Raw genomic sequence first — 24,987 nt, 5'->3', positions numbered from 1 at the left:
ACCAGACTAGCATCCCTTGAGGGTAAGGACCCCATTTTACCCTTTATTCCCTGCTTCCGCCCCACTGTGCCTACCACAGGGTACAGCGCTAGTAGGGGCTCAAAACGTCCTTGATGCTGGGTTCATTGTTACCCCTCAGTAGCTGTTGTCCTGCCTGCTAGGCCAGTGTTCAGTAAGTGCTGACTGTGTGCCCGGAACCCTGCTGGACATGGGATGCACAGCTGTGTACCACACAGTTTCTGCACCTGTTAGCTTACATCCCGGTGGGGGAGGGGCACCCCACATGTGTTCCCGTAGTTTTCCTCATTCTCAACTCCCCTGCTCCTGTCTGGTAACTCTCAGCCCAGGCTGGATTTTATTTTACAAAATATTTGCAAAATATTTTCTACATGTTTGCCACCTCTTTCCAAAATTTTACAAAATATTTACAAAATGTTTTCTATGTGTTGGCCACCTCTTGGTAAAATTTCATAATGAATATTTTGTAAATAAAGGTACAGTTAGCTACAATTTCCCATTTTCCCTGTGTGGTGACTTTAGGGGCAACTTTTGGGACACCCTGCAATAAACTCAAAGAAAATTGAAAGAAATATCAAATGTCTTTTTCTTTTTTCAGTTTTTGGCTGGGACCGGGTTTGAACCCGCCATCTCCAGCATATGGGGCCGGCACCTTACTCCTTTGAGCCACAGGCGCCTCCCAGAAATATCAAATGTCATATAATTCTTGACCATGAAATTTATATTCAGATTCAGAATTTCAAATTCCTACCCAGAAATTAATAAAATAGAACACAAAGATACAACGAAAAAGGTGACTTCAGCTCTAGGCTTCTCTTGGGTGGCATGGGGTCTACCTGTCTGTCTTTTCTGCGTTTTGAGAGCAGAGCCCATTTCTCAGGTCTTCAAAAGAATGAATAAACCCAAGTCTTTGAAGTTCAGCCCAGGGGCCTGGCTGTGCAGTGCTGGAGTGAGCCAGCACGAGGTCTATTTTCTTGTATTTGAGTCTTTCTACTATATGGTTGTCTTTAATCCTTAACATACATAACAATAATAACAATGCTATTACTAACAATCCTTACATTTGTTGACCTATTGGAGTTCAAAGTGCTAGAAGCAAGAGATGGGAATGAACATAGTTGTCTCATCAGATCCCAAACACTCTGTGAGGGAGGTAGGGAGGGCATACATATGAGGAAACTGAGGCTCCATGTACCTGAGGTCTCATTGCTGGTGAGTGGGTGGGCCAGGACACGAATGCTTCAAAGGCTTCAAAGTCCCTTCTCCCCCTGCCCAATTCCTTTCCTTGAAACCCCTGTTCTTCCTTCAGTTTGTCTCCTAAGTGAGCTCCCTCATGTACACTTAAAGCCCTTCTCCCTCCAAGCAGCCCCTTCTCATTCTGATTCCCTCTGCAAGCCCTTCTCTTCTCTCGTCTTCAATAGAAATCCAGGATGGCTATCTTAAGTGGCTTTTTTTTTTTTTAAATTAAATCATAGCTGTGTACAATAATGCAATCATGAGGTACAATGTGCTGGTTCCACATATAGTCTGAAATATTTTCACCAAAGTGGTTAACATAGCCTTCATGGCATTTTTCTTAATTATTGTGTTCAAACCCTTATATTCTACACTTAGTAAACTTCACCTGCACCCTTCCAAGATGCACCCTAGGTGTGGACCCACCACTCCCCCTCCCTCCACCCTTCCTCCCCCTCCCTTCCTCTCCCTTGCCCCCTTCCCTATATTCTTGTACTGAGATTGGGTTGTAGCCTTCGACTATACTTCCTTCATGTTTACATAGATGGAGCTGGAAAATATTCTTCTTAATTGGCTATCTTATCTCTCAACCTGACTGGGGCCTTGTGGTGGAGGGGCAGATAGCAATCTTGGTATTTTAGCACAGACCTGGGGTTGGAAAAGATCCTCAACCCTTATTTGTCAATCTGGAGTTTGATTTGGCAGGATTAGGCCTGTACCCATCAGAATACGTTCTGGGTTGTGCCAGCTTCAACTAGGGCAGAATTTGAAGCTTGAGAAGAAACCCACCACCATGTGGGGACTCTCCTGTGTGTGTGCTGGCTAAGGTGGCCTATGTGGTGCCTGGTCATGTCAGGTGGTGCTGGGAATGTAGGTCAATGTTGGTACAGTCTCCTTGTGGGATGGTTGGGCAGGAGACTTTCTCATGCCCAAGCTGCATTGGCTGAAGGTATAACTAGGTCCCTGGACTCTTTCCCTGTAACTGGAGAATTCCTAATGCCCCATGGTCAACCTGATTGCCCAGTGACTAACCAATCCTGAGAGGGAGATAAAAACAGACATGCGATTTTATCCATGGACAAATCTCAACACTTTATTCATCCCTTGACAGGGAGGAGGGGACATTGCCTTAAGTTAGCCAGCCAATTGGGTGGTGTGGCTGGAATACGTGTCACCTACCCAGATAGTACATACAGCGCTGATGATGCAGAAATAGGAAGGGAAGCAATAAGTTAAAAGCCACATAAGTTATGAAAAAATAATATATACTTTATATATGTGGTATTTCCACTGAGGATTTGCTCCCTTGGAAACCAATAAAAGAGCCTGAGAAAAAGCAGCCATCAGCACCATCTTTGGAGACTTCAGGGATGAGTGCATGAGTTCCCTCTGGCCTGCCAGCAACCCGCCAGCGCCCCTTCAGGCCTGGAGGTCCTGAGACCCAGGAGAGGCTAAGGCAGTGAGCCCAGTCCTGGAGATGAATTAGTCAAAGGCAGACTAAGAGAGATGAGGCCAGGCTGTGGCGGAGTGGGGAGGGCAGGGGAGAAGGTCGCTTATGGGGTGGAAGTCTACCCCTGTAAGATCCAAAGGGGAAATCCAGGAGGAGGAAACAGCATTCCTATCAACCCCAGATCTTCCTGTGGGGTGCCAAATTTTTCTTTTTGGTTGAGCTCTTTTAAGGCTATCATGGGGGCCTGACCTCAAAAGCTCAGGAGCTCCCAGGCCTGCACTGTGCCTTCTTCATGGCCTATGGGAGGCAGGGAGAGTGGGCTTAGAGGGAGGAGCAGGCAGGAGAAGAAGAGAGGGGCTATAACTTCTTAGGTGGGGGGAGTTTCTGGGCTTCTCCGGGAATGCAGAGGCAGAGAGGGCCATACTGTCCGGCCCTGAGAAGTGAGATTTGTGGGCAGGGGTCTCCAGGGCTGGGTGCACCAAAGCCAGGTTTCAGGCTGGGAGGACCTGGGCTGGGGGCAGAGAGGCCAGATCCCAGCTGGGGGGTTATCCCAATGGCAGAGAGGGGAAAGGATTGTCTAATTCTCTTGCTTGGTCTCAGGCTGCATCTGGCTTCCACTCCCAGAGGGTAATTGTGGCAAGAAGAGCTTCTGGAGAGGGGCTGGGAGCTGGCCTGAACAGCACTAGGAGGGACCCACAAGGGGAGAGGAAAGGCAGGTGTTTGGCTGACCTTAGAGGTCCAGGCTCAGGTCCTAAACACGGGGCTTTCCTTTCCGCACTCCTCACACTCCATAACACTGTGAGGTCTCTGTGGAGCCTGAGGGGTGCAGGAAAACTGGGGGTGGATCTTCAGCATCCACCTTTCCCAGGAACTCCAGATATGGGATCAGGCCCACACTGGGCTGGGTGAGAGAGGCACCAGCCTCAGTTCCAAGGCAGAGGCAAGGCAAGGCTTGAGATAGGAGAACAGGGCAAGTGTAAGGCAAAAACTCAAAGGGGCCTTAGTCAGAGCCCATGTTGGAAGAAGAGTCTCAGAGGAACAAGGAGTTGGAGACAAAACCCACCCCCAATTCTGGTTTACTCAGTCAGGAACACTTTGGGCCAGAAGGTTGGGAGGATAAGGCTGGGAGATGCTGAGGCAGAGTGGAGGGGCTCATGGCTAGCAGGGCTCCTCTCCCAGCGGGCATTCCCCCAGATAGCAGTCGTGGTTTTGACTCCTCCTCCTCTCAGTCCAGGATCAGGGTTTGCCTCCCCTCCCAACCTAAAGGCTCCAAGCTGCTTTTTTCAGTCTAGCTTAAGTCCTCCTGCTGCAGCAGGAGTGCCCTGGGGTTCCTGGCATCCAGCTGCTTTACTCTGAGACCTCCGACTCCTGTGAGAAGTACTTCTCTGACATTTCGGTGATTTTGATCACGGGACCTTTACACTTCTTCTTCCGGGAGTGGGTCTTGGAGCGGCCTGACCTGGAGGCAGCTACAGGGGACATAAGGGATGGGGGAAGGGAGGGGCTGGAGGTTTGGGAACCACTTAAAATGATGCCTTTAGGATCATGATCCCTCTACACCTCACCTCCTCCCAATAAGGGTTCTCAGGTCGAGAAGACTTACTGGTTCTGCATCTGGACTGCACAGCGCTGATCACGGTGGCTGAGGGCAGGTCCATCCTGGGGGTGTGAGGTAGGGGGGAAATATGTGAAGGGAGTCTATGTTTTAAGCTACTCTGAGATTGGGAGCCTATGGGTTGGCAATTCTTGGTTGTCAGCCTGTCACGTGACTCTAGCTAGCCAGCTGCCTCAGTCTCCTTTCCACTCCACACATAGCTAACAGTACTGAGCATTTATTCTTGACAGGTATTTGCATGCATTATCTTCCCCAACACAAGTGACCCATGTTTATGATCAGCCCATTTTCCAGATGGGGAAACCTAGGCTTTAATGAACTTTAAGTCTCCAGTTTGTATGTGATGGGGCCAGGACCTGAATCCAGGCCTGTCAGGCACACTCTGTCCTGTGGGAAGGGAAGGCTGACTTTAAATGGCCTGGGCCTCCAGTCCTCCCTCTCCTCCAGCCCCACCCTGCCGGCCCTGCCCCTCACCGGCTTTCTTCGCCCTCCACCAGCTTGCGGTAGGTGGCGATCTCGATGTCCAGGGCCAGCTTGGTGTTCATGAGCTCCTGGTACTTGCGCAGCTGCAGTGCCATGTCCTGCTTGGCCTGCTGCAGGGCGGCCTCCAGCTGGGCCAGCTTGGCCTTGGCATCCTGGAAGGCCAGCTCCCCCTGCTCCTCCGCTGCCTTGATGTTCTCCTCCAGTTTCAGGCACTGTGGCCAGCAGGACAGAACAAAGGGTCAGGAAGTGGGGGAGAGACGGAGAAAGTGGCCAGGGCCAGGAGCACTGCTGTTCTTTGTGGGGTGTGGATGGGGAAAGAGGGCTAAGTAATGGCATTACTGGGTATGCTAATGGGTTGCGATGAAGCAAGAGAGCCTTCAGTTAGACCTGGAGAAACAAGTACCGTGAGCTACCAACAGAGCCTATCCCAGCTGTCCTTACAGCACAGCACCTGCTCTGAAGGCTTGTCCTGGCTGGAAGCTGGGAACTCAGCCTGTGCTCTCTTCTTTCTGTGTACTGGGTGGTGGGCCTGGGAGGGAGGCCGTGGGCTCTGGGTGTGCATGGTGGTGGGGTTTGCTAACATCCCAGCAGCCCTGGCTTGTTTACAGAGCACTTTTATTGCAAAGTTTTGTGATCCTTGTAGCTACCTTAGGCGGCTGTGCTATTATCCCTTTGGCAGGTTAGGAAACTGAGGTACGGAGGTGCTAAGTGACCTGCTCAGGGCCTCTCAGTTCTGTCTGGGATACACTCTGTGTGTGTGAGGGTGCATGCGTCTCTCTGCTCCCTCCGTGTCCCTGCCCCAGGTGGGTCCTGCAGACACTCACGTGGCTCTTGACAGAGAGGATCTGGGACCGGAGCTTCTGGATACACACGTTGAGGTCCGCAATCTCACTGCGGCTGCTCTGGAGGCAGCTCCCAAACTCGGCCGCGCGGGTGGTCTGCTCCTCCAGCTAGGGCATGGGGGCGCGGTGAGGGACAGCTCACGGTATCCCTCCCAGCACCCCTTACCCTCATGTTCCTTTTTCTCTTACCCTCCCCCCATGCTATGTCCCTCTCTGGGTGGTCTCTTCCTGGCTGCCCCATGAGCAGCATAGGCTGAGCCCACATTGCCTGGCCTTGCTGGGTGACAGCACCACGGTGAGCTCTGGAGGACACAGAATTGGGGCTTCCCTCCTGGCTGTCCCTCAGACCCTGACACAGTGCTGGGTTCCCACCTTCCCCACACCTGCCTGTGACCTGACTGCTGTGGTCAACCCGCCCCTGCACTTCTCTGCTGCCTCCTCATCAGATCTCAGGGCATAGAGCTGCAAGCGACCTCAGCCACCACTAGTCCACCTTGCCTGTGGCCCAGAGACAGCTGTCCAGGCTGCTTCCCCAGCCTGCATACTCAGCCCCATACCTGGCTCCGTGAGTATGCCTGGGCCTCTTCCAGGCTGCGAGCTGCTATGGCGTCATACTGGGCTTTCACCTCCTCCACGATGCCACTCAGGTCAATGTGGCAGTGGCTGTCCATGCCAAAGGTCACTGAAACATCCTTCACTTGGGCTGCTAGGTCCTTCAGCTCCTGGCCAGGCACAGACGTGGGGGGATTCAGGGCTCGTGGGGAGGGGGCGGAGACCCTTGGCCCACCGTTTCATCTTCATAGCTCTGTGGAGTACAACTGTCTTCCCACTGGACAGGGAGCTCCCCAAGGGCCTGGCAGAGCCATGTGCATCTTAGGGCCACACGTCTGGCAAGGGACTGTCTCAGTTTGTTAAATAAATGTTGGAACAGAAGCCAGGGAATGACCAGGGGTGAGGGGCAGGTTGGCGCAGAGGCTGGCAGACCTGTACTCCCCACTGCCAGCCTAAGACAGGACAGCCTGTAAGAGGCCGGGGCATGGCCTTGGTGTTGTGACTTCAGGGTGGCCCTGGAGACTTACTGCTCACTCCCCCTCTGGCTGAGGCAGCTCGCTCACCACAATGACAATTCTTTCACCTTCTCCTGAGGAAACCCACCACTTCCTGAGGGCTTATTACCAGCCAGACTGTGCTGCGTGCTTGTGCCTGACCTCACATTTCATCCTCATTGGGCTGATATTAGCCCCAGAATATCCCCACAGGAGGAAACTGAAGCATGTAGGTTAGGGAAACAGCTGTGAGTGGCAAAGCTGGACCTCAGATCTCTTGCTCTCTGCTGCTGCTACAGAGCTCCCATAGATGGGTGGAAGCAAGGGGCTGGAGCCTTCTCCCTTGTCTTCCCAGCCCCAGACAGGTCTCCTGATATGCCCATAGTCAGGCAGCTTTCCGGCAGAATGCTCCAGGGAGCATAGGGAGGAAGGTGGGAACAGGGGGATCTTCACGGGGAGGTACAGGATGGTACCTCATAGGCCCTGGGCTATGTCTCTGAAGATTCTGAACAAGGGTGGGCCTCAGTGTGGGGAAGAGGAGCCAGAGGAGCAGACAAAGCATTAGCACCCAGCGAGTGGGCCACATGGCTGGCAGGGCCCGGCGGGGGGCTCAGAGCCCATTGTGCAGCAGGCTGTGGACACAGAGTACTCCTTCTAGCTTCAGTCTACCTTTGACCCCTATTTCAATCAGAGTTCAGTCAGTGTCCCTATTTTGCTGATGGTGTCACAGTTTTTAAAACTTGTTTGAATCAGGATCCAGATAAGCTCCATGAATTACAGTTGGTCCATTTCTCTCTTTCTCTTTTTTGTCCTTATAATTATTCTTATTGGTTGTCTGCCTTGAGAAGTCCCCCAGAGTCTGGAAGTCAGGATTCTACCATCGCTCCCTGGGTAGACTGTGCTGTGTGCTTCCTGAAGACTGCCAGCTGGGTCTGGAGGCCAGTGCGCATCCAGGCTGGGTCTTTGGCACGTGACTGCTCTCCGAACCAGGTTTCTGACTTTGGGCCCCTCCCAATCCTCTGCCCGTCTTTATGCTCAGAGAGGTTGTGCTGGAGACTCTAGTATCTATGCCTAGATAGGAGGAGCTTCTGAACCTCAGCTGTAGGCCGTGGGGGCCATCTAAGGCTGTGCAGCAACCTGCAAGGCACCTGCCAACCCTGCTCCTCTACCAGCACCTCCTGACGACAAGGCTGGACTCCTGAACAGGGAGCGGGGGCAGTGGCAGGCACTCTCAAGCCTCCCTCAGAGCAACCTGACTCCCCTGAGCTCAGTGGCCAGCTGCCCTGGGAGTCTCCTGCTAGGGCAGCAGTTCTCAATCTGTGGGTCACGACCCATAGAAACTGTGTTAAAGGGTTGTGGCATTAGGAAGGTTGAGAACCATTGTGCTAGGGGTCTTGGTTGGTCTCCAAATGAACTTAACAGAAATCTCAGGGCAAAAGCAGGAGGAGGGACCAACTGTGGCAGAATGGGGTTGATGGTTCCCACAGACTCATGCCTTGTTTCTGCAGCTCTGATCACCAGTTGGCATTTCCCATGTGGAACTAGCACCCTGGCCAGGGTATGACTGCAGACAGTTTCTGAGATTCGGCTTTGGGGCTTCCTTCCTTGACATATTGTGGGTGTTTGTGGGTATGGAGATCCCAGAAAGAGCCTTCCAGTGCACACTCAGACCAGGCATATCTTGGCCCTAGAATAGGCCAATGCACTGTCAGGGCACACTGTAGGTGGGCTTCCTGGTCAAGGCAAAGGAATTGCCAAAATATAGCAGGTGGGGCAGCCTCAGACCCTTTCTGGAAGGAGGGAGGGAAAGCAGGAGGTTGATAAATAGAAGTAAGAAGCTGAGCATTCAGAACAACGCAGACCTGTTCAGATACATGGCCCCTTCTGGGCTGCATGAGTCTAACAATGTGCTTGGATAGTGGGGAGGGGGCATAGGGATGGGGCTCCTAGAGAGCGGGTGCCTCTCCAGGTTGGGCAGGATTAAGCCGAGTACAGTTTAGGGCAGAGCCTGAGAAGGCTACTGTTTGGGTGCCCAAGCTCATTGAGCTCAAGTCAAGGCAGTGGTGGCTCTCACAGGGTAACTTAGTGCTGGTTAGTAAAATGTAGTGCTTGATAGCAGTAGACTGTGAATACCATCACCTCTTTTTTTGCTGTTGAGGCAGAGTCTCACTCTGCTGTCCAGGTTGAAGTGCTGTGGTGTTGGCCTAGCTCACAGCCACCTCAAACAAACTCTTAGGCTCAAGTGATCCTCCTGTCTCAGCCTCCCAAGTAGCTGGGACTACAGGTGCCTGCCACCACACTTGGCTAGTTCTTTTCTTTTCTTTCTTTTTTTTTTTTTTCAGACAGAGTGGCGTCATAGCTCTCAGCAATCTCCAACTCTTGGGCTCAAGCAATCCTCTTGCTTCAGTTTTTATATTTTAGTAGAGACGAGTTCTCTCTTTTGCTCAGGCTGGTCTGAACTGGTGAGCTCAAGCAATCCCCCTGCCTTGGCCTCCCAGAGTGTTAGGATTATAGGCGTGAGCTACCACACCTGGCTCTCATCACCTCTTATTAGTTGGGTAATTCTGGTCAAGTTTTTTGGTGTTTTTGGGCCTGGGTTTTCTCACCTGTAAAATGGAACTGAAAGCAGCTAATGTTTATTAAATGCTTACCGGGTGCCAGACACTGTTCTAAGTGCTTTAGGGTATGCTAAAAAAACAAATCATCCCAACAGCTCAGCGAGCTAGGTGCTATTATTCTCCCTATTTTACAGATGGGGAAATTGAGGCATAGGGAGAGAAAATAACCTGCTTTGGTGCACATAGTTACTGAGCCAGTATTCAAATCCAAGCTGCTCTGAAGTCTGTGCTCTATTAATCATCATCCCTGCATCACAGGGCTGCCGGGAGGATTAACTGAGAGTAAATGTGGGAAGCATTGAGCACAGCGCCTGGAATGTATTAAGTGCTCCATAAACAGTGGTTGAGGACACTCTACTGCTGTGCTTAGTAAAGGTGATGAAGCCAGACGAAGCATCTAGGGGCAGAGGAGCCCATTTCCGGAGCAGACTCCCTGCCAAAGCTTTTAGACAGCAGTGGCTTCCCTCTGCAGGAGCCAGCCTCCCACTGGTGTGCCTGGCTGCAGACAGCTGTCAGCAGACTTTAGCTCACCGCCCTGGACCCAGACTTTAAGGGCGGGGCAGGCGATATTCCAGTTGGAGTTAGGCCCTAAAGGCACGTGGGAGCTGGACTGTAACTCAGGTGAGGGGGACCCTGCCATCCCAGGGTTCTCTCTCCAACCTGTGTCCCTGGAGGGGAGGAGAAGAAAGGTGGCTGAGCCTGTAGTGTGAGGACAAAGCCTGAGGAGATCACAGCCATGGGCTCATGCTCAAGAGGCTGGGAGGGGCTTTTCAGAATGTCGCCTGGCTGCGTGCACGTGTATGTGCTTGTGTTTTGGAGGAAAGGACTGTTTTCTGGGATGCAGGTGTGGGCCTATATTTCTGATGTGGTCTGTGCTCCAAAATTGCAGCTAGAGTGTCCAGCCCTCTTGGAGCTACTTAAGGCTCAACATGTTTTTCTTCCACCTAAGATAGCTTCGGCCAGCACTGTTCTTTGCTTAGAACTGCTCTGACCAGTGAGATAGATGTTAAAATAATCCCATTTTGGATATATTGGGCCAAATAAAGTCTACTATTAAAGTTAATTTTTCTTTTAAAATTTTCTTTTAAAAAATACGGCCATTGGCGGCGCCTGTCAGTCAGTAAGGCGCCGGGCCCCATATACAGAGGGTGGCGGGTTCAAACCTGGCCCCTGCTGAACTGTAACCAAAAAATAGCCGGGCGTTGTGGCGGGCGCCTGTAGTCCCAGCTACTCGGGAGGCTGAGGCAAGAGAATCGCTTAAGCCCAGGAGTTGGAGGTTGCTGTGAGCCGTGTGATGCCATAGCACTCTACCCAGGGCCATAAAGTGAAACTCTGTCTCTACAAAGAAAAAAAAAATATGGCCATAGAAAACTTAAAATTAGGGTGGCACTGTTAGCTCAGTCAGTAGGGCATTGGCCACATACACCCAGGCTGGCCGGTTTGAATCCGGCCCAGGCCAGCTAAACAACAACAACTGCAACAAAAAAATAGTTGGGCATTGTGGCAGGCGCCTATAGTTCCAGCTACTTGGCGGAGGCTGAGGCAAGAGAATCGAGTAAGCCCAAGAGTTAGAGGTTGATGTGACCTGTGACGGCACGGCACTCTACCCAGGGTGACATAGTGAGACTCTGTCTCAAAAAAACCAAAAAACAAAAAACAACAAAAACTTAAAATTACATATGTGGCTTGTGTTATATTTCTATTTGATAGTGCTGACCTAGAGACCCATTGGTGCAGGGAATGTTTTTGGCCAAGGAACAGTGGTACCAGTGGAGCATGGAGAGAAACTTGAACCTCACATCCCAGTGCCTGCTTGCTGCTGCTTCTGAAGCAGTGATAAGTGCCACAGTGCACTGTCACTGTGGACCCACAACCAGAAACCCTTGTGCACCCTCCCTCCCCAGCACCCACCAGAAGCTACTTGTCACACTCAGAGCAAGGTCAAAATTTTGTCTCAGGGCCTAGGGCCCTGTGTGGCTGTCTCTGACCCAAGTCCCCTGCTCTGAACTGTCTGTCCCAAGCACTGTCTGTGCCTTCTTTCTTTCTCTTTAATCACCAAACTCTCTCCGGCCTCAGGGGCTTTGCGTGGCTCTTCCCTCTGCCCAATGCCACCTCAGATCTCCACTGGGCTGCATCTTTCCCATCCTGGGGACTTCACCCACTTTCACATCCTTTGAGAGGTGCCCTGCCATGGGCTCTAAGGCTCTTCCCTCCCTCCAGCATGAGTGTGTCACCCGGGTTTCTGCTCTCATCACCCTGCAAAGTGACCTTGTCCAGATATTTGTTCACTTGCATGTTACCTGCCTCCTTTCAGCTAAGCTGTACCTCCTAGAGGGGAGGGACTGTGCTCAGCCTGTGACAGTGCCTGGCCTTTAATAAACATTTGTCAAACGCATGGAGGGTTTAGTCCTCATCACGACCTTACCAGGCTGGTAGTATTACCCTCCCCATTTTATAGATGAGGTAATTGAGGCACAAAGAGAAGAAATAACTTGCCCAAAGTCACAGAAATGGCAAAAAAAAAAAAAAAATAAATAAATAAATAAAAAATAAAACCGCAAAAAAACAAAACAAAAACCAAAAAAGAAGCCAAATCAGGATTGGGGCCCAAGGGGTGCAAAGTTCAATCAGATCATTTGTTCCAGCCCCTGGGTTCCCTGCCTCTGAGGCCAGCGTCCCAACCCTGGCCCAGGGCACCTGGTGCCCTGCACCCCTCAGCTCTCCATGAGAGTGGACTCTGGGGAACCTGTCCATGCTCCATGAAATGAGTGGCCAGGGGACCTGTAGGATTACTGACATCAGCTTGGGAGGGGATTTAGGAAATGATCGGTGACTGCTGAAGGTTCCACACCCCCTGGAAGCCCCTGCATCCCTGGGTCCTTTACTGTGGACCAGCCAGCTTTCGACTCTTGGGACACTGGCCCCATTCCCTCACCTGCTCATAGATGGTTTTCATCAATTCCACGAAGCCCTGCAGGCTTTTTAGCTTGGTTTCCAGTTCAGTCCGACGAAGACACTCTGTGTCCAGATCCTGGAGTTGGGAGCAGTGGTAAGTGATGGGAGAGAATGTTGGGGTCCCAGGTGGGAGTGGGGTGAGATCTCCCAGAGATCTGGCTCAGAGCCCTGGGGAAAGGAGCTGGCTGGGGATGGTTGTACACCTCTGTCATGGGACTTAAGTCTCTGGGGCCTTTGCTTGGGCATAAAGGAAAGCAGGAGCTCCTGAGGGGAAGAGGGCCGAGGGCCCAGGAGGAGGGAGCCCAGCAGGCAGGTTACCTTCTTCAGTTGGACGAAGGTGAATTCCATGTCTGTGCGCTTGGAGATCTCATCTTCATACCTGAGGGGAGAGGGAGAGACGCTACTCAGCTGGACGTGGGGGGCCTGGGGGCTGGTTAACTCCCCTTGGATGAGGCTCAGGGCCTCTGCTGTCCCAGTGGGTATAATCTCATGTCTCCTGTGACACGCTGCTCTGTTTCATGACATCCTGGCAGTGGCCCCCATTTTTCTTACTCCCTTCTGATGACCCTCATGTTCTCCCTGTAGCTTCTGCCTCTCCCTGGCTCTGCTCTGCCTGCCTGCTCCAGGAGGCTGCCCCTGCTGCCCAGCACTCTCACCTGGCACTTGTCCCTTCATCTTTCCTGCCTCCAGTCCTGAGAACCTCGGGCCCCAAGACCCTCTGTGCCTTTGGTCAAGTCCCCCAGGAGCACCCTGCTCATGCCTCGCCTTCTCCCATCTCCACTCCACTTTGTAGGACACCGTCCTACCATGTTCCCTCCAAAAGGAGGAAGGAAGAGCATGCATGCTGCTGTCAGATGGACCCACACTGTGTTGTTTTCCTCCTTGGCTTCCTCACTTGTCAGGGGTGTGAGGACATGTGTACACATGCACAGGGGCTGACAAAGCCCACTTCTGACTCAGCGATGGTTTGTGGCTCACAGTCAGCATTCAGCAAAGTGCAACAGCTACTCCCTTCTCAGTCCAGCCTCCGGTATTTGGAACAAGGATGCTGTTGGATGGGTAGATGGGATCCCAGCATTTCTGGCCTTACCCTCTTTTTTTCGGGCAAGATGTTTGTCTTGGCCTCATAGGGTAGGGCTCTGCTGCCTCTTGCCTGCCCCTGTAGAGGTGGGGCTTCTGTTTTCTTCCCCCTTCTCCAGCTGCTTGAGTCACTGGGTTGCTCTAATTACAGCCGCCTGCCTGCCCCAGCCCCTGACCTCTGGCAGGGGTGGCGTCACTCCCCGCCTGCAGCAGCTGGCTGGAGCTGGACCTCAGCCTTCTTTTCCACCAGAACCACCTGAGGAACTACGGGAGTGGACCCAAGGGTGGCCAGGAACTGTAGGGCACGTGGGTTTTTGGGTGTTATCGTGCTAAGTCACATACTGCACAGCCGCTGCCTTAGCTTCTGATTTTGTCAGGGGCTCTGAGGGTACAGTTCTTGTGGGCTGGACAGAGAGGTGGGCCAGGGAGACTGTTCTGCTGCCTGGGGCCTGCCAGAGAACAAAATGCTTTGACTGCAGGGGGAGTGACAGGTGCTGTGGGCCACCTTGCCCCATGCTGGGCATTCTATCTGCACCCTCTCCTGGGATCCGTAGAACCCCCAGCTTGGGAGGTCCTACTGGTCCCATTTCACAGATGAGGAAATAGAGTCTCAGAGGAAGGCTTGGCGGCTCCTCTGGCATGCTGGTCTAGCACAGGCATCCAGAGCCACACTGCTTGGGCTCTTTGCTAACTGGCCTCTTTGCTAACTAGCTGTGTGACCTGGATAAGTTACTGGTGTGCCTTGTGATAGTGATGTCGTGAGAGGCTTAAAAAGGGCCACCCATAAAGTGCTTCCAGCAGTGGGTTGCACCCTGTCCTCTGCCTAGGCCTCCTGAATTCTCAGAGAAGCCTCCAGAAGCCTCACTGTGAAGCATGGGGGGCTCTCTGCACATCTTTTCTGTGCAGAGGGCTTGGTCAACCTCAACAGGCTTCCCAGTGGCATGTGAAGGTCTCTGAGGAATTCTCTGCCCTGGGATCAGGGACCTGGGGAGCCCCTCTCAGACAGGTCCTCCCCACACAAGCCCCATGGTCAAGACCCCCTCTCCCTTCCTCTCTGGATAGCAGAGTCCTGGCAGCTGGGGCAGGGCCCCGGGAGAGAGGTCACTGCAGTTGTCTGCGCTGCCTTCCCTCCGCCCTCCTTGCTGGGTGCCCTCACCACCCCACCTCGGATTTCTGCTTCGCCCACTGAGCATTTACTACTTCCTTAGGGCCTGCTGCCTGGTTTATTTTTGACTCTGTCTCCTGAAAAGCTTTAGAAAGGGAACTTCAGGCCTTGGGCTGGGAGCATTGAGCCCCGTCAGAGCCTCCCACACCCTTGAATGTGCCCTGGCTTGGGGCGGGCAGGGAGAAGCTGTGTTTCCTGGGTGTCATTTGCAGACCCACCAGATAGATAACTGCTGGGGATCTAGGCAGACATAATCAGGGTGAACTGAGGGAGACAAGTGGCCTAGAAGCTGCTCTGGGAAACCTCCCCTGGAGGAGAAGGACACCAGAAGTGTGGGGACCAGAGGTGGCATCCTCATGGTGTCCTTCCTGGGCTGAGTCTGCCTTGACCCTGGACCTCCAGGTATGCTGGGTGTGTAGGGTGGGAGCAGGGCCTGAGCCCCTGGGGAGAGGCTGGTGGTATAGCAGGAACACTGGGCTGAGTCTGGCCACTGGGTCCTAGTCTAGGACCAGCCCTCATAAGGAGGCTGGTAGTCTATTCCCAGCCTTTGTGTGAATTAGGATAAAGCCCCCTTCTTGAAGGGTGTGCGACCTTATGCAAGTCTGCATGGCTTGATGTGTGACTGGATTGCAGCCCCCATTCACCCTTCCACCACGTACTCTCGTGCAGTACACAGTTTGCACAGCTATATGTGGCATCCCTGAGTCACTTGCTATGTGGCTTTGGGCAAGTTGCTTCCCCTTGCTGGGTCTTTGCTCCAGCCTTAGTAAATGGAAGGGTTAGACCTGCTGATCCTTGGGGTTTGCTACCCCAAAGTCCTTGGAAGTCTCTGTCCCCACCGAGGCTTAAGTGGTGTCTTTTCCCCTATTGTACCTCCAGTCCTCTGCTAGTCTGCCAGTCACCAGCTCCCAAGCCCTTTTTCGGGCCCTTTTTAGCTAGTTACACCTGCACCCCCACTGTCCCCACCAGCCAACTTGTTTATTTCTGGGAGCCAGGCTGATCTCATCAGCCCTATAGGGGCGGGGCAGGGCACGGCTCCTCCCAGTCAGGGCTTGGCCTGGCGTGCCCAGGCTCTGCACAGAGAGTCTGCGCTGCCTGGCTCTGGCCTGAAGAACAAGAAGCCCTCTAGCCTCACCATCAGGCCCAGTCTCTCCTTCCGTAACTTAGGTGGGCTCCCTACCCAGAGAGAGGAAGAGCCTAAAAGGTAACGTCAGACAGCAGGCAGATGGAAACCAGGCAGCAGGCCAAATGAGAGCTGAGCCATATTAAAACAAGTATTATTTGTACAGAACTTCCAGTTACAAAGTGCTTCCATGGACATGATCTGGCTAGGCTCCTTGGAGCAGCCGTACCTGGTGGCTGGCTGGGGTTAGGGAGGGGACTTAGCATGTGTGACTTAGCTGTGTGTCTGAGCCCTGCCCTCTTTGAGACTCTGTTTCCTTCCAGGAAAGGAAGATCCAGGGCTCCAGCAAGCTCTGCCATCCTCTGATCCTTTGAGGGCCAGAGACCCACTAGGAATTGGTGAAATAGGCCACAGGTTCTGGCAGTCCGACGTGACTTCCCTCATAATGGTCAGTTGTTGGCTCTGTCTCCTAGTGGGTGATCAGATGACCTGTGTGTCATCTGAACAGGGGCACGGGACAGGTGTTGGGCAAACTGAGCCATAGCCCTTGCCCCTGGGCTCTTGGACAGGCTGCCCCATTCTCTAGCCCTGGCTGCTCCAGGTACTGTGTGCCTCATTGCACTCTGGCAGGGTTTGGGGCTGGGCCAGAGCACTGCAGGACGGGAGGCCTAGGGCTCAGCCACACCCTGTCCTCCCCTTCCCTGGCGGGGCCTCCTGCAAGGAGACCAGACCCAAGGAGGAGGGTGCAGGGGCACAGTGTCTCTGCTCTGCTTCAGCCTCCTTGTCCCTGAAGCCCTGCTCACTGACAGGTCAGAAAGGGTCACTTCTCTGAGCAAGTGCCCAGTGTGCCCTCTTAGAGTGGCCAGTTCAGTTCGTATGTTAAGGACCCACTGTGTGCTGAGAACTTCAGCCTTCTAGGAGATAGAAAAACCGCCATTTATATATAGTATAACTCTATAGTGTAACTGCCAGGTACCCTGCTGAATTCATAACATCCTCCTTACACCAATCTTTTCCCATTCCCATGTCATGAGGGGGAACCTCAGATACTAAGCAATTTACCGGAGGTGATGCCCTCAGGTAAGGGATGGGGGCAAGGATTAAACCCCATCCTGGTCTAATGCCCAACCGCTGGGACACATTGCCCAGCAGCTGTTTGCTTGTCTGTCCACCTGCTAAGTTGTGAAAGTTTCTTTCCAGCTGGAACTGTGTTTTCCTCACCTCCCAGAGGCTCCCTGACAATTGAGATAAAAACCCAAAGCCACATCCAAGCAGAAGCCCATCTGTTGTTCTAAGGCGTAATTCCTCATCTCCAGAGCAACACTGAACAGCAGCAAGTGTGTTCATGGCACAAGAGTATGGCCACTTCAATTAGCATGTGGGTTGTGATGGTGCCCAGGGGCCAGCAAGCACAGGGGTTAGCTGGAAGCCAGCACAGACTGACTTTGTTGTGAGGATTACCACATGGGAGGGGCGCTACAGGGTCACTGCCATGACTGCACTATTCAGAATACTGTCTGACACATGCTAGTCCCTCAGAAAGTATGTCTGGGGTAAAGTAATGTTCCCTAACTCCTTTCTTCTTCCTTTGTCATGGGTGCCTCCCACCTGAGTATGGTGTGGTCTCCACCCTCAGTCCTTGGGGGTGACCTACCTGATTCGAAAGTCCTCAACCTTCTCAAGCGCCTGCAGCAAGTTGGCCTCCAGCTGGCCGCGCTCCCGGCTCACTTTGTGCAACTCCTCTTGCAGCCGGCTCTGGTACTCCTCATAGAGGTGACCGAGGTCAAAGGTGGCTGTGTCCTGGCCCTGCAGGAAGCTCCACCGGGTCTCTAGCAGCTGGTTGCGCTGCTCCAGAGCTTGCACCTGGGACAGCAGGAGGGCAGGGAGTGGGCCAGGTGTGCACTGGTCTGGGGCTGAGGCCCCAGGCTGGCCAGCCGGTGCCCATGAGGGCTTCTCTGGGAAGTAGCAGCTCATGTGTGCACACCCACCCAGCGCCCTCACTCAGCACCTTCAGAACACATCTCTAATTACTGATTGTGCAGACTGAAGATGGTGAGATAAGGAGTGATGAGGGCAAGGTGGAGCCAATTAGCAAAGGGTTCCAGGGGAGGGAGGGCAGGGCACTGCTGGCCAGGGAGGGAGGGAGACGGGGTGTGAGAGTGCCAGCATGTGACAGGCTCTCTAAGCCTGCCTGGAGCTGGGGTGGGAGACCCCAGGGAACGTGGGTGTCAGAGGCCCCTCTGCCCCCTCCCCTCCATGACAAGCCTGGTCTCATCTTGTCTCGGAAACTCAGCAGGGTAGGGCCTGGTTAGTACTGTGCTTGAGTGCTAATCCTCTTGACAACCCAGGACTTGTAGCCTCCCAAACCTCAGTTTTCCCAGCTAGAAGTTAGGGGTGATAATACCTGCTTACTTCTGAGGGTTGCTGGGAAAGCACCTGGGGATGTGCTTTAGTATAGTGATAGTAGCAAGAGGTGATGGCTCCTACTTTGTGTTAGACCTGGTTCAAATGCCTGACATCTCCACTCATTAAATCCTTGCAACAACCCCATGGTGTGGGTAGTATTATCAGCTTCATTTTACAGCTGAGGAACCAGATACAGAGAGGTGAAAGAACTTGCCCAAGGTCACAAAATCAGCCAGTGGCAAAGCCAGACCTGGAATCCAGGCAGTTTGAGTTTAAAGTCATTTAACCACCACCACAAATGCCTCCTGTTTGTTGCTAGAGTCATTGTGGGCTGTGGGACCATAGCTACCTTCCTGGGTTGGTTTCTGCCTCCAGTTAGGCCCAGATTTGCCTTGAGGATAAAGATGGGGAGGGCAGCTGCTCCTCTCCAACTCTGCCTTCCACACGCCTCCTGCTGTCAGAGTCCCTGCTGGATCCTCTCCTTCCTTCTACCCAGTCTAGCCCAGCTCAGCTTCCCCACCCCGCCTGTCCTCTCTAGGCTCCAGCCCCTTTGGGCACTCTCTTCCTTCCATCTCAGGCCCTCCCTCTTCCCCTCCTGCAGGAAGCCCTCTGTGACCCCTTGAGGCCTCAGTTTACCTGTTCCTTATTTGCCCTTATTCAGCACCCTCCTCACTGGACTGGGAGCCGTCCGCTCCTCTCTTGGGGTCTCTACTCCCTTGGTGCCCTGATGTAGTAGGCCACGGGGGTGGAAGGCATGGCTGCGGCATGGCTCCTGGACAGGTGGGCTGTTCCTGCCATGAGGGTCTGGTAATAGCCAGGCAAGTGATGTGTCCTCTGACCACAGTGGAGCTGGGCCTCCTCCCGCCACAGCCAGTGCTGCTGGCCTGGGCTCCCAGAATCGTAGCCTGAGGGAGCTGCCAGGAGCCTTTTGGATCAGCTGGGCTCTGATCCAGAGAAGGGGATGGAGGCCAGGGGGAGGGGCTTGTCCTGGGTCACACATCAACTTGGTGGCCAAACTTCCCAGAGAGGCCCTTCTGATGGCTGCTGCCTGCTCTGGGCCTTCATGGGATCCCTGTTCCTCTGGAATCGAAGTGCCAGGTGGGCTCCTCTTTCTTTCTCTGTTTTTTAATTTTTAATTTTATATTTTTTGAGATAGAGTCTCACTCAGTCACCCTGGGTAGGGTGCCATGGCATCATAGCTCAGAGCAACCTCAAACTCTTGGGCTCAAGTGATCTTCCTGCCTCAGCCTCCCAAGTAGTTGGGAGTACAGGTGCTCGCCACAACGTGTTTTTATTTTAAGTAGAGATGGGGTCTCCCTCTTGCTCAGGCTGGTCTTGGACTCCTGAGTTGAAGCAATCCAGCTGCCTTGGCCTCCCGGAGTGCTGGGATTACAGGCCTGTGCCTCTGCGCCTGGCTCCCTTTCTCTCTCTGACCTGCCTATTTCCCCAGCTTTTTCTTATTTCCCTGAGATGCGCTGATGACCTTGGGAAATCCCCTCTGGCCTTCACAGTAGACAACTCCAGCAGGAATACTGAATGATAGCCCTTGATGACAGCATTTGTGGACTGTCATTCCTCTGCTCAATTCCCACCTGTATTGGTAGGTTCTGCTTGAAGCCAGACTTAAGTCTACCCATCTGCTGTTTGCACAGCCAAACAGGTTCAGTAGGGATGGAGGTCAAGAGGGTTTCTGCTCTGTTTTGTGTTATGTGAGAAGGAGCTTTGTGGGGGGGGCATTTGCTTACCCCACCTTCTCTCCGTTTTGACAAGCAGGAACTCCATGTTTACACTGAGGGTGGAGTGATGGGAGAGATGTGAGGCTCCTTCCTCCACCCATGAGCAACAGAAAAACCTTCACACCAGGAAGTTCTTCCCTTAGTCTAACCTTGATCTTCTATGCTTCAACATGATCCCACGGGGACATGGTATGCATTTGGCCAGCCAGTCCAGTGAGAGGGCCTTTGAGTTCTTAGGGGATCAGGGGCAGCCAGTGCCCTGTCACCCATTGCCCTTGAGGGAGTCTTTTGTTGCCTCGGTGGGTGGGGATGGGAACTCATCCCCCACCCAGGACCTTCCCTGCAGAAAGGCTTCTCCCTCTCGGAAGGATTATGGGCCTAGGGAGGACCCATAATCCTGGCAGCCTGAGAGGTGCCAGCTTTCTTGCCTCCAACCCATCAAAGCTGCCGAGCCCTCTTCTCGTTCTTCTTTCTGTCTGTGCTGGTTGACCCCCCACCCTTAGGTCATACTGTGGTGGCTGTGGGAGGGGCTCCCAGAGCAAACGCCTGTGCCATCTGCCTTCCTGTGTCACAGACAGGAGACTGTGGCCTAGCCTCCGTGGTGCTAGCTGCCTAGCTGAGAAGCAAGGCTGGGCCAGGCAGGGGCTTGGGGAGAGATGCGTTTTTGAGGGGGAATTAAGCAGGCTAAGCTGGAGCTCCTGGCTGAGGTCTGGGCTTTCTTGGAGGAGTGGCGTAACCACCTCAGGAACTTCAGGTCCTGAGCTTACAGGGCAGTGTCCTGGGGGCCTGCAGGTCCCATGCCTCAGATGGGAGCCATTAAATCCTGTGCCTTCAGTGGACGTTGGCTTTGCCCAAGGAGCCTCAGAGTCTCTTCATCAGGAAGGCTTGGTTTGTGTCTTTCTGTGTACAGACCGGGGGTGACTCTGGTGACTGCCAGAGGTCAGTCACACAGTCCTGGGGAAGTCATTGTCCCCATCCCTCCGTCTCTAGGGATTTCAGTGCTCTTGGGGTTCCTCTCTGCAGCTTCCCCAGGGTGCCCTGGTCCAGTCCTGCCTCTGTGTCGCCTCCACCCCCTCTACATCTGCATGTGAAGGAGAGAAGCCCAGCCCTTTCCCAGTCCTCTTTGGCCTCTCCTGCTGGTGCTTCTCATCCTTCCTTATCTTGGGACTGGCCTCACCAGTCCTGTTGCTGGCATGAGCTCAAGGCCACCCTTAGAGCAGAGCAGAGAGGAATAGTGGAATCTGAGGCACAGAGAGGGTAAGCAACTTGCTCAAGGAAACACAGCCAGCAAGTGGAAGAAACAACACTGCTCCAGCGCCTCTCTCTCCACCTCCTCCTCCTCTTCCTCAGTGCTCTCAGAAGGGGTTGTGCAGCCAAGTGCCTCTATCCTGTCCTCTTTTTGCCTAGAGCCACCACCCACTGGTCATGGCATCTCACCCCTGACCTTCCCCTGGGCCCGTACATGTCTCTCTGGCCTGTGTTGCACCCACTATCTCCCAGTCCCTTCATTTCTCCTCCCAGCAGGGCTCCCCTCTTCTCTAGGCTCCTGCCTGGAAGGGGCAAACTGGGTTCTAGGAGATCCCTGAGCCAGGCCCAATTATTTTTTATTTGACAGTTATAATGTATTTACCATGTATGGGGTATGTTCTAGCTGCTTTTCAAAAATTACCCTGTTTGATTCTGATAAGCCCATTAACCCGATGTGTACTGCGGCATGGAGAATTTAAACAACCTGCCTGAATTGACACAGCTGGTCAGTGGTGGAACCAGGATTCAAACCCAGCAACACTGCTTCTACCTAGGCCCTCATGACCTTCACAGGGACCTAACAGATTATCCCTGTAGAGTTGGTAGGTCAGCAGAGCCCCAGCAATCAGGCCCCTAAAAGGCTAGCACCCATGGCACCCTGCATCCCACCCAGAGGGGCACCTCAGTTCAAGGCTAAGGCTTGAAGGTTGGGAGGCTCCAATCCAGTTGAAGACCTTCAAGGGCATTGCACTGGCCCCTGGGCATAGATCCTAACTCCTATGCCCTTCCCTGTGCCCACCCCACCATCCATCCACATGGCAGAGGCACAGGGTGATACAGCACTGGCATTTGAGGGAGAAAAGCCACATATCTGGGCCAAATTACATAGCTCAGTGAGATATTCCTTTTAAGGCTTTGGCCTGGGTTGATAAGGCTTTGCAGGGATCTGTCTCCCAGGGAAAACTGCCCAGCAGTTCAGGGCTCTGTGCTGCTGGGGAAGGGGTGCTGCACCTCAGGGGATGGTCGCCCTTCCTCTCCAGTTGCCCCACCTGAGCACCCCAGGTGTGGACAAGAAAACTCTGGTCTAGCCAAGTGAATGGGGAAGGGAAAGACAGGATTGCCAACTCAGAGACCACTGGCTTTTGTCTCACAGACTGCGTTCACCTCTAGACGGCACCACGTGCTGGTTGCATGACCTTGGGTAAGGCACTTAACCTCTCTGGTCCTCACTTTCCTCATCTGCACGATCCTGTGTGGGCTAAATCACAAGTTTCTGCAGAGGGCCAGACAGAAGCTCAATGCATGCCCCTCTCCTCCTGGGAGCTCCCACCGTGTAGGGGAGACCAGGAGCATTCAGAGGAACACAGACTCAGAGAAGCCAGACAAGGGTCTAACGCTAGGCCTCTGGTTTCCTGAGAGGGTCCGGAAGGTAAAGTTTTCCTTGTCTGTAAAATGGGCATAAAAATGTCTTCATAGGTTGTTGAGGGAAATGGAGATAAATCTGAAAGGCATCTGGCACAATGCCTGGCACATCGCAAGCTATTAGCAGCTTTACTACCATGATTATTCTTGGGCAGGGCAGGAGGGGCTTCTCGGAGGAGGTGAGGAACAGGTTGGGAAGGTGGACAAGACCCACTTGGGAGCTCCCTTGCCCTGGGGGGTGGAGATGACATGAGAGTCCCCGACCAGTTACAGGCCATGGCAGTCTAGGAAGTGTGGGGGGTTGGGGTGTTGAGGACTCATGCCTCTACTCAGAGTGAGATGTGAAGAGGCCCGCTGGCTGCTGGCCCTGACTTGGAGAATCTACCCCTGCATTCCTGTCCCCTGACGTGCCAAAACTGCATCCTCTCTCACCACAGCCTCCGCAGCAGCCTTGTTCCGGCAGCCCCACACGTCCCCTTGGCCCTGCCAGTTCTTCTGACCTGGAAGCTGAGCAGGGCTGCCTTGAGAGAGACTCTGCAAGGTCATTCATTGAGGGATGCACAGGAGGGTGGACCTTGGGAGGGCATCTCCACTGTCCATCTGTCTCTAGTAAGACTGAGGACCACGCCTCCATCAGCCACTGCCGTGACAGGGACCCTGGCCACACTCCAAGCCTGGCCGTGGTGGTGGGGTTTGGGTGGTTCCAGGCCATGCAGTATATTACTGTTCAGATGTCCCTCAGAGGCCGTCCTGGGGTACCTGTCTCCCCCAGTGCCAGGATGGATCAGCAACGTCCCTCCCAGCCTTCTGCTCGGAGTTAGCAGTGTGGCCTCTCCATTGGCTGGGGGCAAGGGTGGGGCGTGATGATCCATGCTAGGGAAATAAAGAGCTTGGCCACCTGCCTAGGCCTGGTGGCCCCTTAGTTTTTGGGACCCTCCCCCTCTGCCACCACCTTCTCACCTTGCCAATCAGGGAGGCAAATTTATCGTTGAGGACTTTCATCTCCTCCTTCTCCTGGTTCTTCTGCTGTTGGATGGCCGGGTCCACTTTGAGGTCCAGAGGCACCAGTAGGCTGGGGTTCACGGTCACATTGGGAATGGTGCCAGCTGACCAGCAGCCTGTCAGGCTGCGGGAGCTGAAGCCTGGCCCAGGGGTCCCACAACTGCTCCATCCCGAGACTCCAGGCCGGGGGCTGCCCGCTGGGGTCACCTCACAGCCGCTGAGGCTGCTGAAGCCAACGACGCAGGAGTGGCAGGCCATCACGGTCCCCCGGCCTGGGAACAGGTGGGCCCAGGGATGAGCAGCGAGTGAGCCTTGGAGAGTTGATGAGTGGCAGGCTCTGGTTGCAGCCGGGGCAGGCTGGGGACTGAGGAGCAGACACCTGTTGTATAGTGCTCATTAGCTGCAGGAGGGCGGGACGCCTCCCAGCCTGACCAACCTGTTGGATGATGCTGTGCTCCTGCCCTCCCCCAGCACAAACACGCATGATTCTCCCTCCTGGCAGGGGATCTGCCTTGCTGATGGGGCTGGTCACAGGTTCCAGACCCTAAGCCCTGGACCAAGCAGGCTTGACTCCTGGGAGGGGGCAAGGCTTGGCTGGCTGGGGTCGGTGCAGGAGTGGGCAAAGGAGGGCAGATTCAACCCGGAAGGAAAGAAGAGAGAGCACCTCTCACCGCAGGCAGACCTCGCTGCATACCTGAAGGCTGACGTATCTGGGCTCACATACTTCTTCTGGAAAAGATGAGGCAAGCACAGGCCCTGAGCTCCTGGGTGTAGGGCAGCTGTTTTGGGCACTGTGCCAGTCTGGCATTGGAAAATACTACCTTTGTTATTTATTTTCTGCCCAAGAGTCTCCCTGGAGTATCTTCCCCCTTCTTCTTACCCCTCCCTTCCTTCCTTGGCTCTATCTAGCATTCATTGAGCACCTGCTATGCACACCCCCTGTTTAGGAAGTTGGAGGAAATAGAGGTCAAGGCCAAGAGCCCTTGGCTTTGGAAACATGAGGCTTAGGCTCAAGGCTCAGCTCTTCATTCCTGGTGTGACCTTGGGCACGTTATTTGACTTTGCCCTTATTTCTAAAGTGGGGATGGAAATACCCACTTTATTAGAGGCAGCATACAAGGCGTTTGGTGGAGGACAGGCACAAGTTTGGCAGCAGCAGGCAGTGCCCGCCTGCCAGGAGCTGGTGTAGTAGGGAAGCAGCCACCATCAAGTGCAGCTCTGCCTTTTCCCACCCTCCCTTCCTCTTTAGCTCCTTGGACCTCTTTCATGAGGTACAAACAGAAAAGACAACATTTTGCCTCACAGAGCCTCTGACAGGGCAGCAAGGCCCCCAGCCCAGGGCACTCCCCTGCATTCTGGTTCTTGAGGCCCCCCAGGGGTGCAGCTTGCTTGGCCCAGCCTCTTCCTTGCTCCCTGGCCCGATGCTCTGTGCCTGGTGGCTGGCTCTGGTATCCTCCCTGGACCCGATGAGCCTCCTGGATGGTGGGGCCAAAACAGAGAGAGGAGCATGCCTGGGAAGTCTCAGTGGCCAGTGACAGAGGG

General features: G+C 53.8%; 2 protein-coding genes across 5 annotated transcripts in view; one reads left to right on the top strand and one right to left on the bottom strand.

The window, feature by feature from the left end:
* Window positions 1–2,331: 2,331 nt before the first annotated feature.
* Window positions 2,332–24,098, bottom strand: KRT80 (keratin 80). Of its 2 annotated transcripts, none has more exons than XM_053557951.1 (9): window positions 23,404–24,098; window positions 17,286–17,494; window positions 12,582–12,642; window positions 12,244–12,339; window positions 6,202–6,366; window positions 5,627–5,752; window positions 4,794–5,014; window positions 4,308–4,363; window positions 2,332–4,208 (listed from the first exon to the last, which is right to left on the bottom strand). In XM_053557951.1, the coding sequence occupies exons 1-9, from the start codon at window positions 23,701–23,703 to the stop codon at window positions 4,174–4,176; spliced, it is 1,269 nt and encodes a 422-aa protein (XP_053413926.1). In that variant the 5' UTR covers window positions 23,704–24,098; the 3' UTR covers window positions 2,332–4,173. The 2 variants fall into 2 exon arrangements, with proteins under 2 accessions (XP_053413926.1, XP_053413925.1); XM_053557950.1 differs by having other exon boundaries at window positions 2,332–4,173.
* Window positions 14,697–24,987, top strand: part of KRT7 (keratin 7) — a 58,581-nt gene continuing 48,290 nt past the window's right edge. For 2 of the 3 annotated variants that reach the window (XM_053557938.1, XM_053557937.1), the window contains exon 1: window positions 14,697–14,910. The gene's annotated coding sequence lies outside the window, so the exon portion shown is untranslated. Of the gene's footprint in view, window positions 14,911–18,087; window positions 19,136–24,987 lie in introns of those variants that run through there. The other variant, XM_053557936.1, reaches the window with a different exon arrangement.

This window comes from Nycticebus coucang, chromosome 12, assembly GCF_027406575.1.
Source record: "Nycticebus coucang isolate mNycCou1 chromosome 12, mNycCou1.pri, whole genome shotgun sequence".
Classification (NCBI taxonomy): Eukaryota; Metazoa; Chordata; class Mammalia; order Primates; family Lorisidae; genus Nycticebus; species Nycticebus coucang.
This window is presented reverse-complemented; position numbering and strand designations above follow the sequence as displayed.

Bases quoted from the DNA above. Each gene is read 5' to 3' on its own strand.
- KRT80 (XM_053557950.1), bottom strand. From the start codon at position 23,703: ATGGCCTGCCACTCCTGCGTCGTTGGCTTCAGCAGCCTCAGCGGCTGT. The intron at 12,643-17,285 runs GTAGGTCACCCC...CTCTCCCCTCAG, and splicing joins GTTGAGGACTTTCGAATCAG to GTATGAAGATGAGATCTCCA. The intron at 4,174-4,307 runs GTAAGTCTTCTC...TGTCCCCTGTAG, and splicing joins GCAGTCCAGATGCAGAACCA to CTGCCTCCAGGTCAGGCCGC.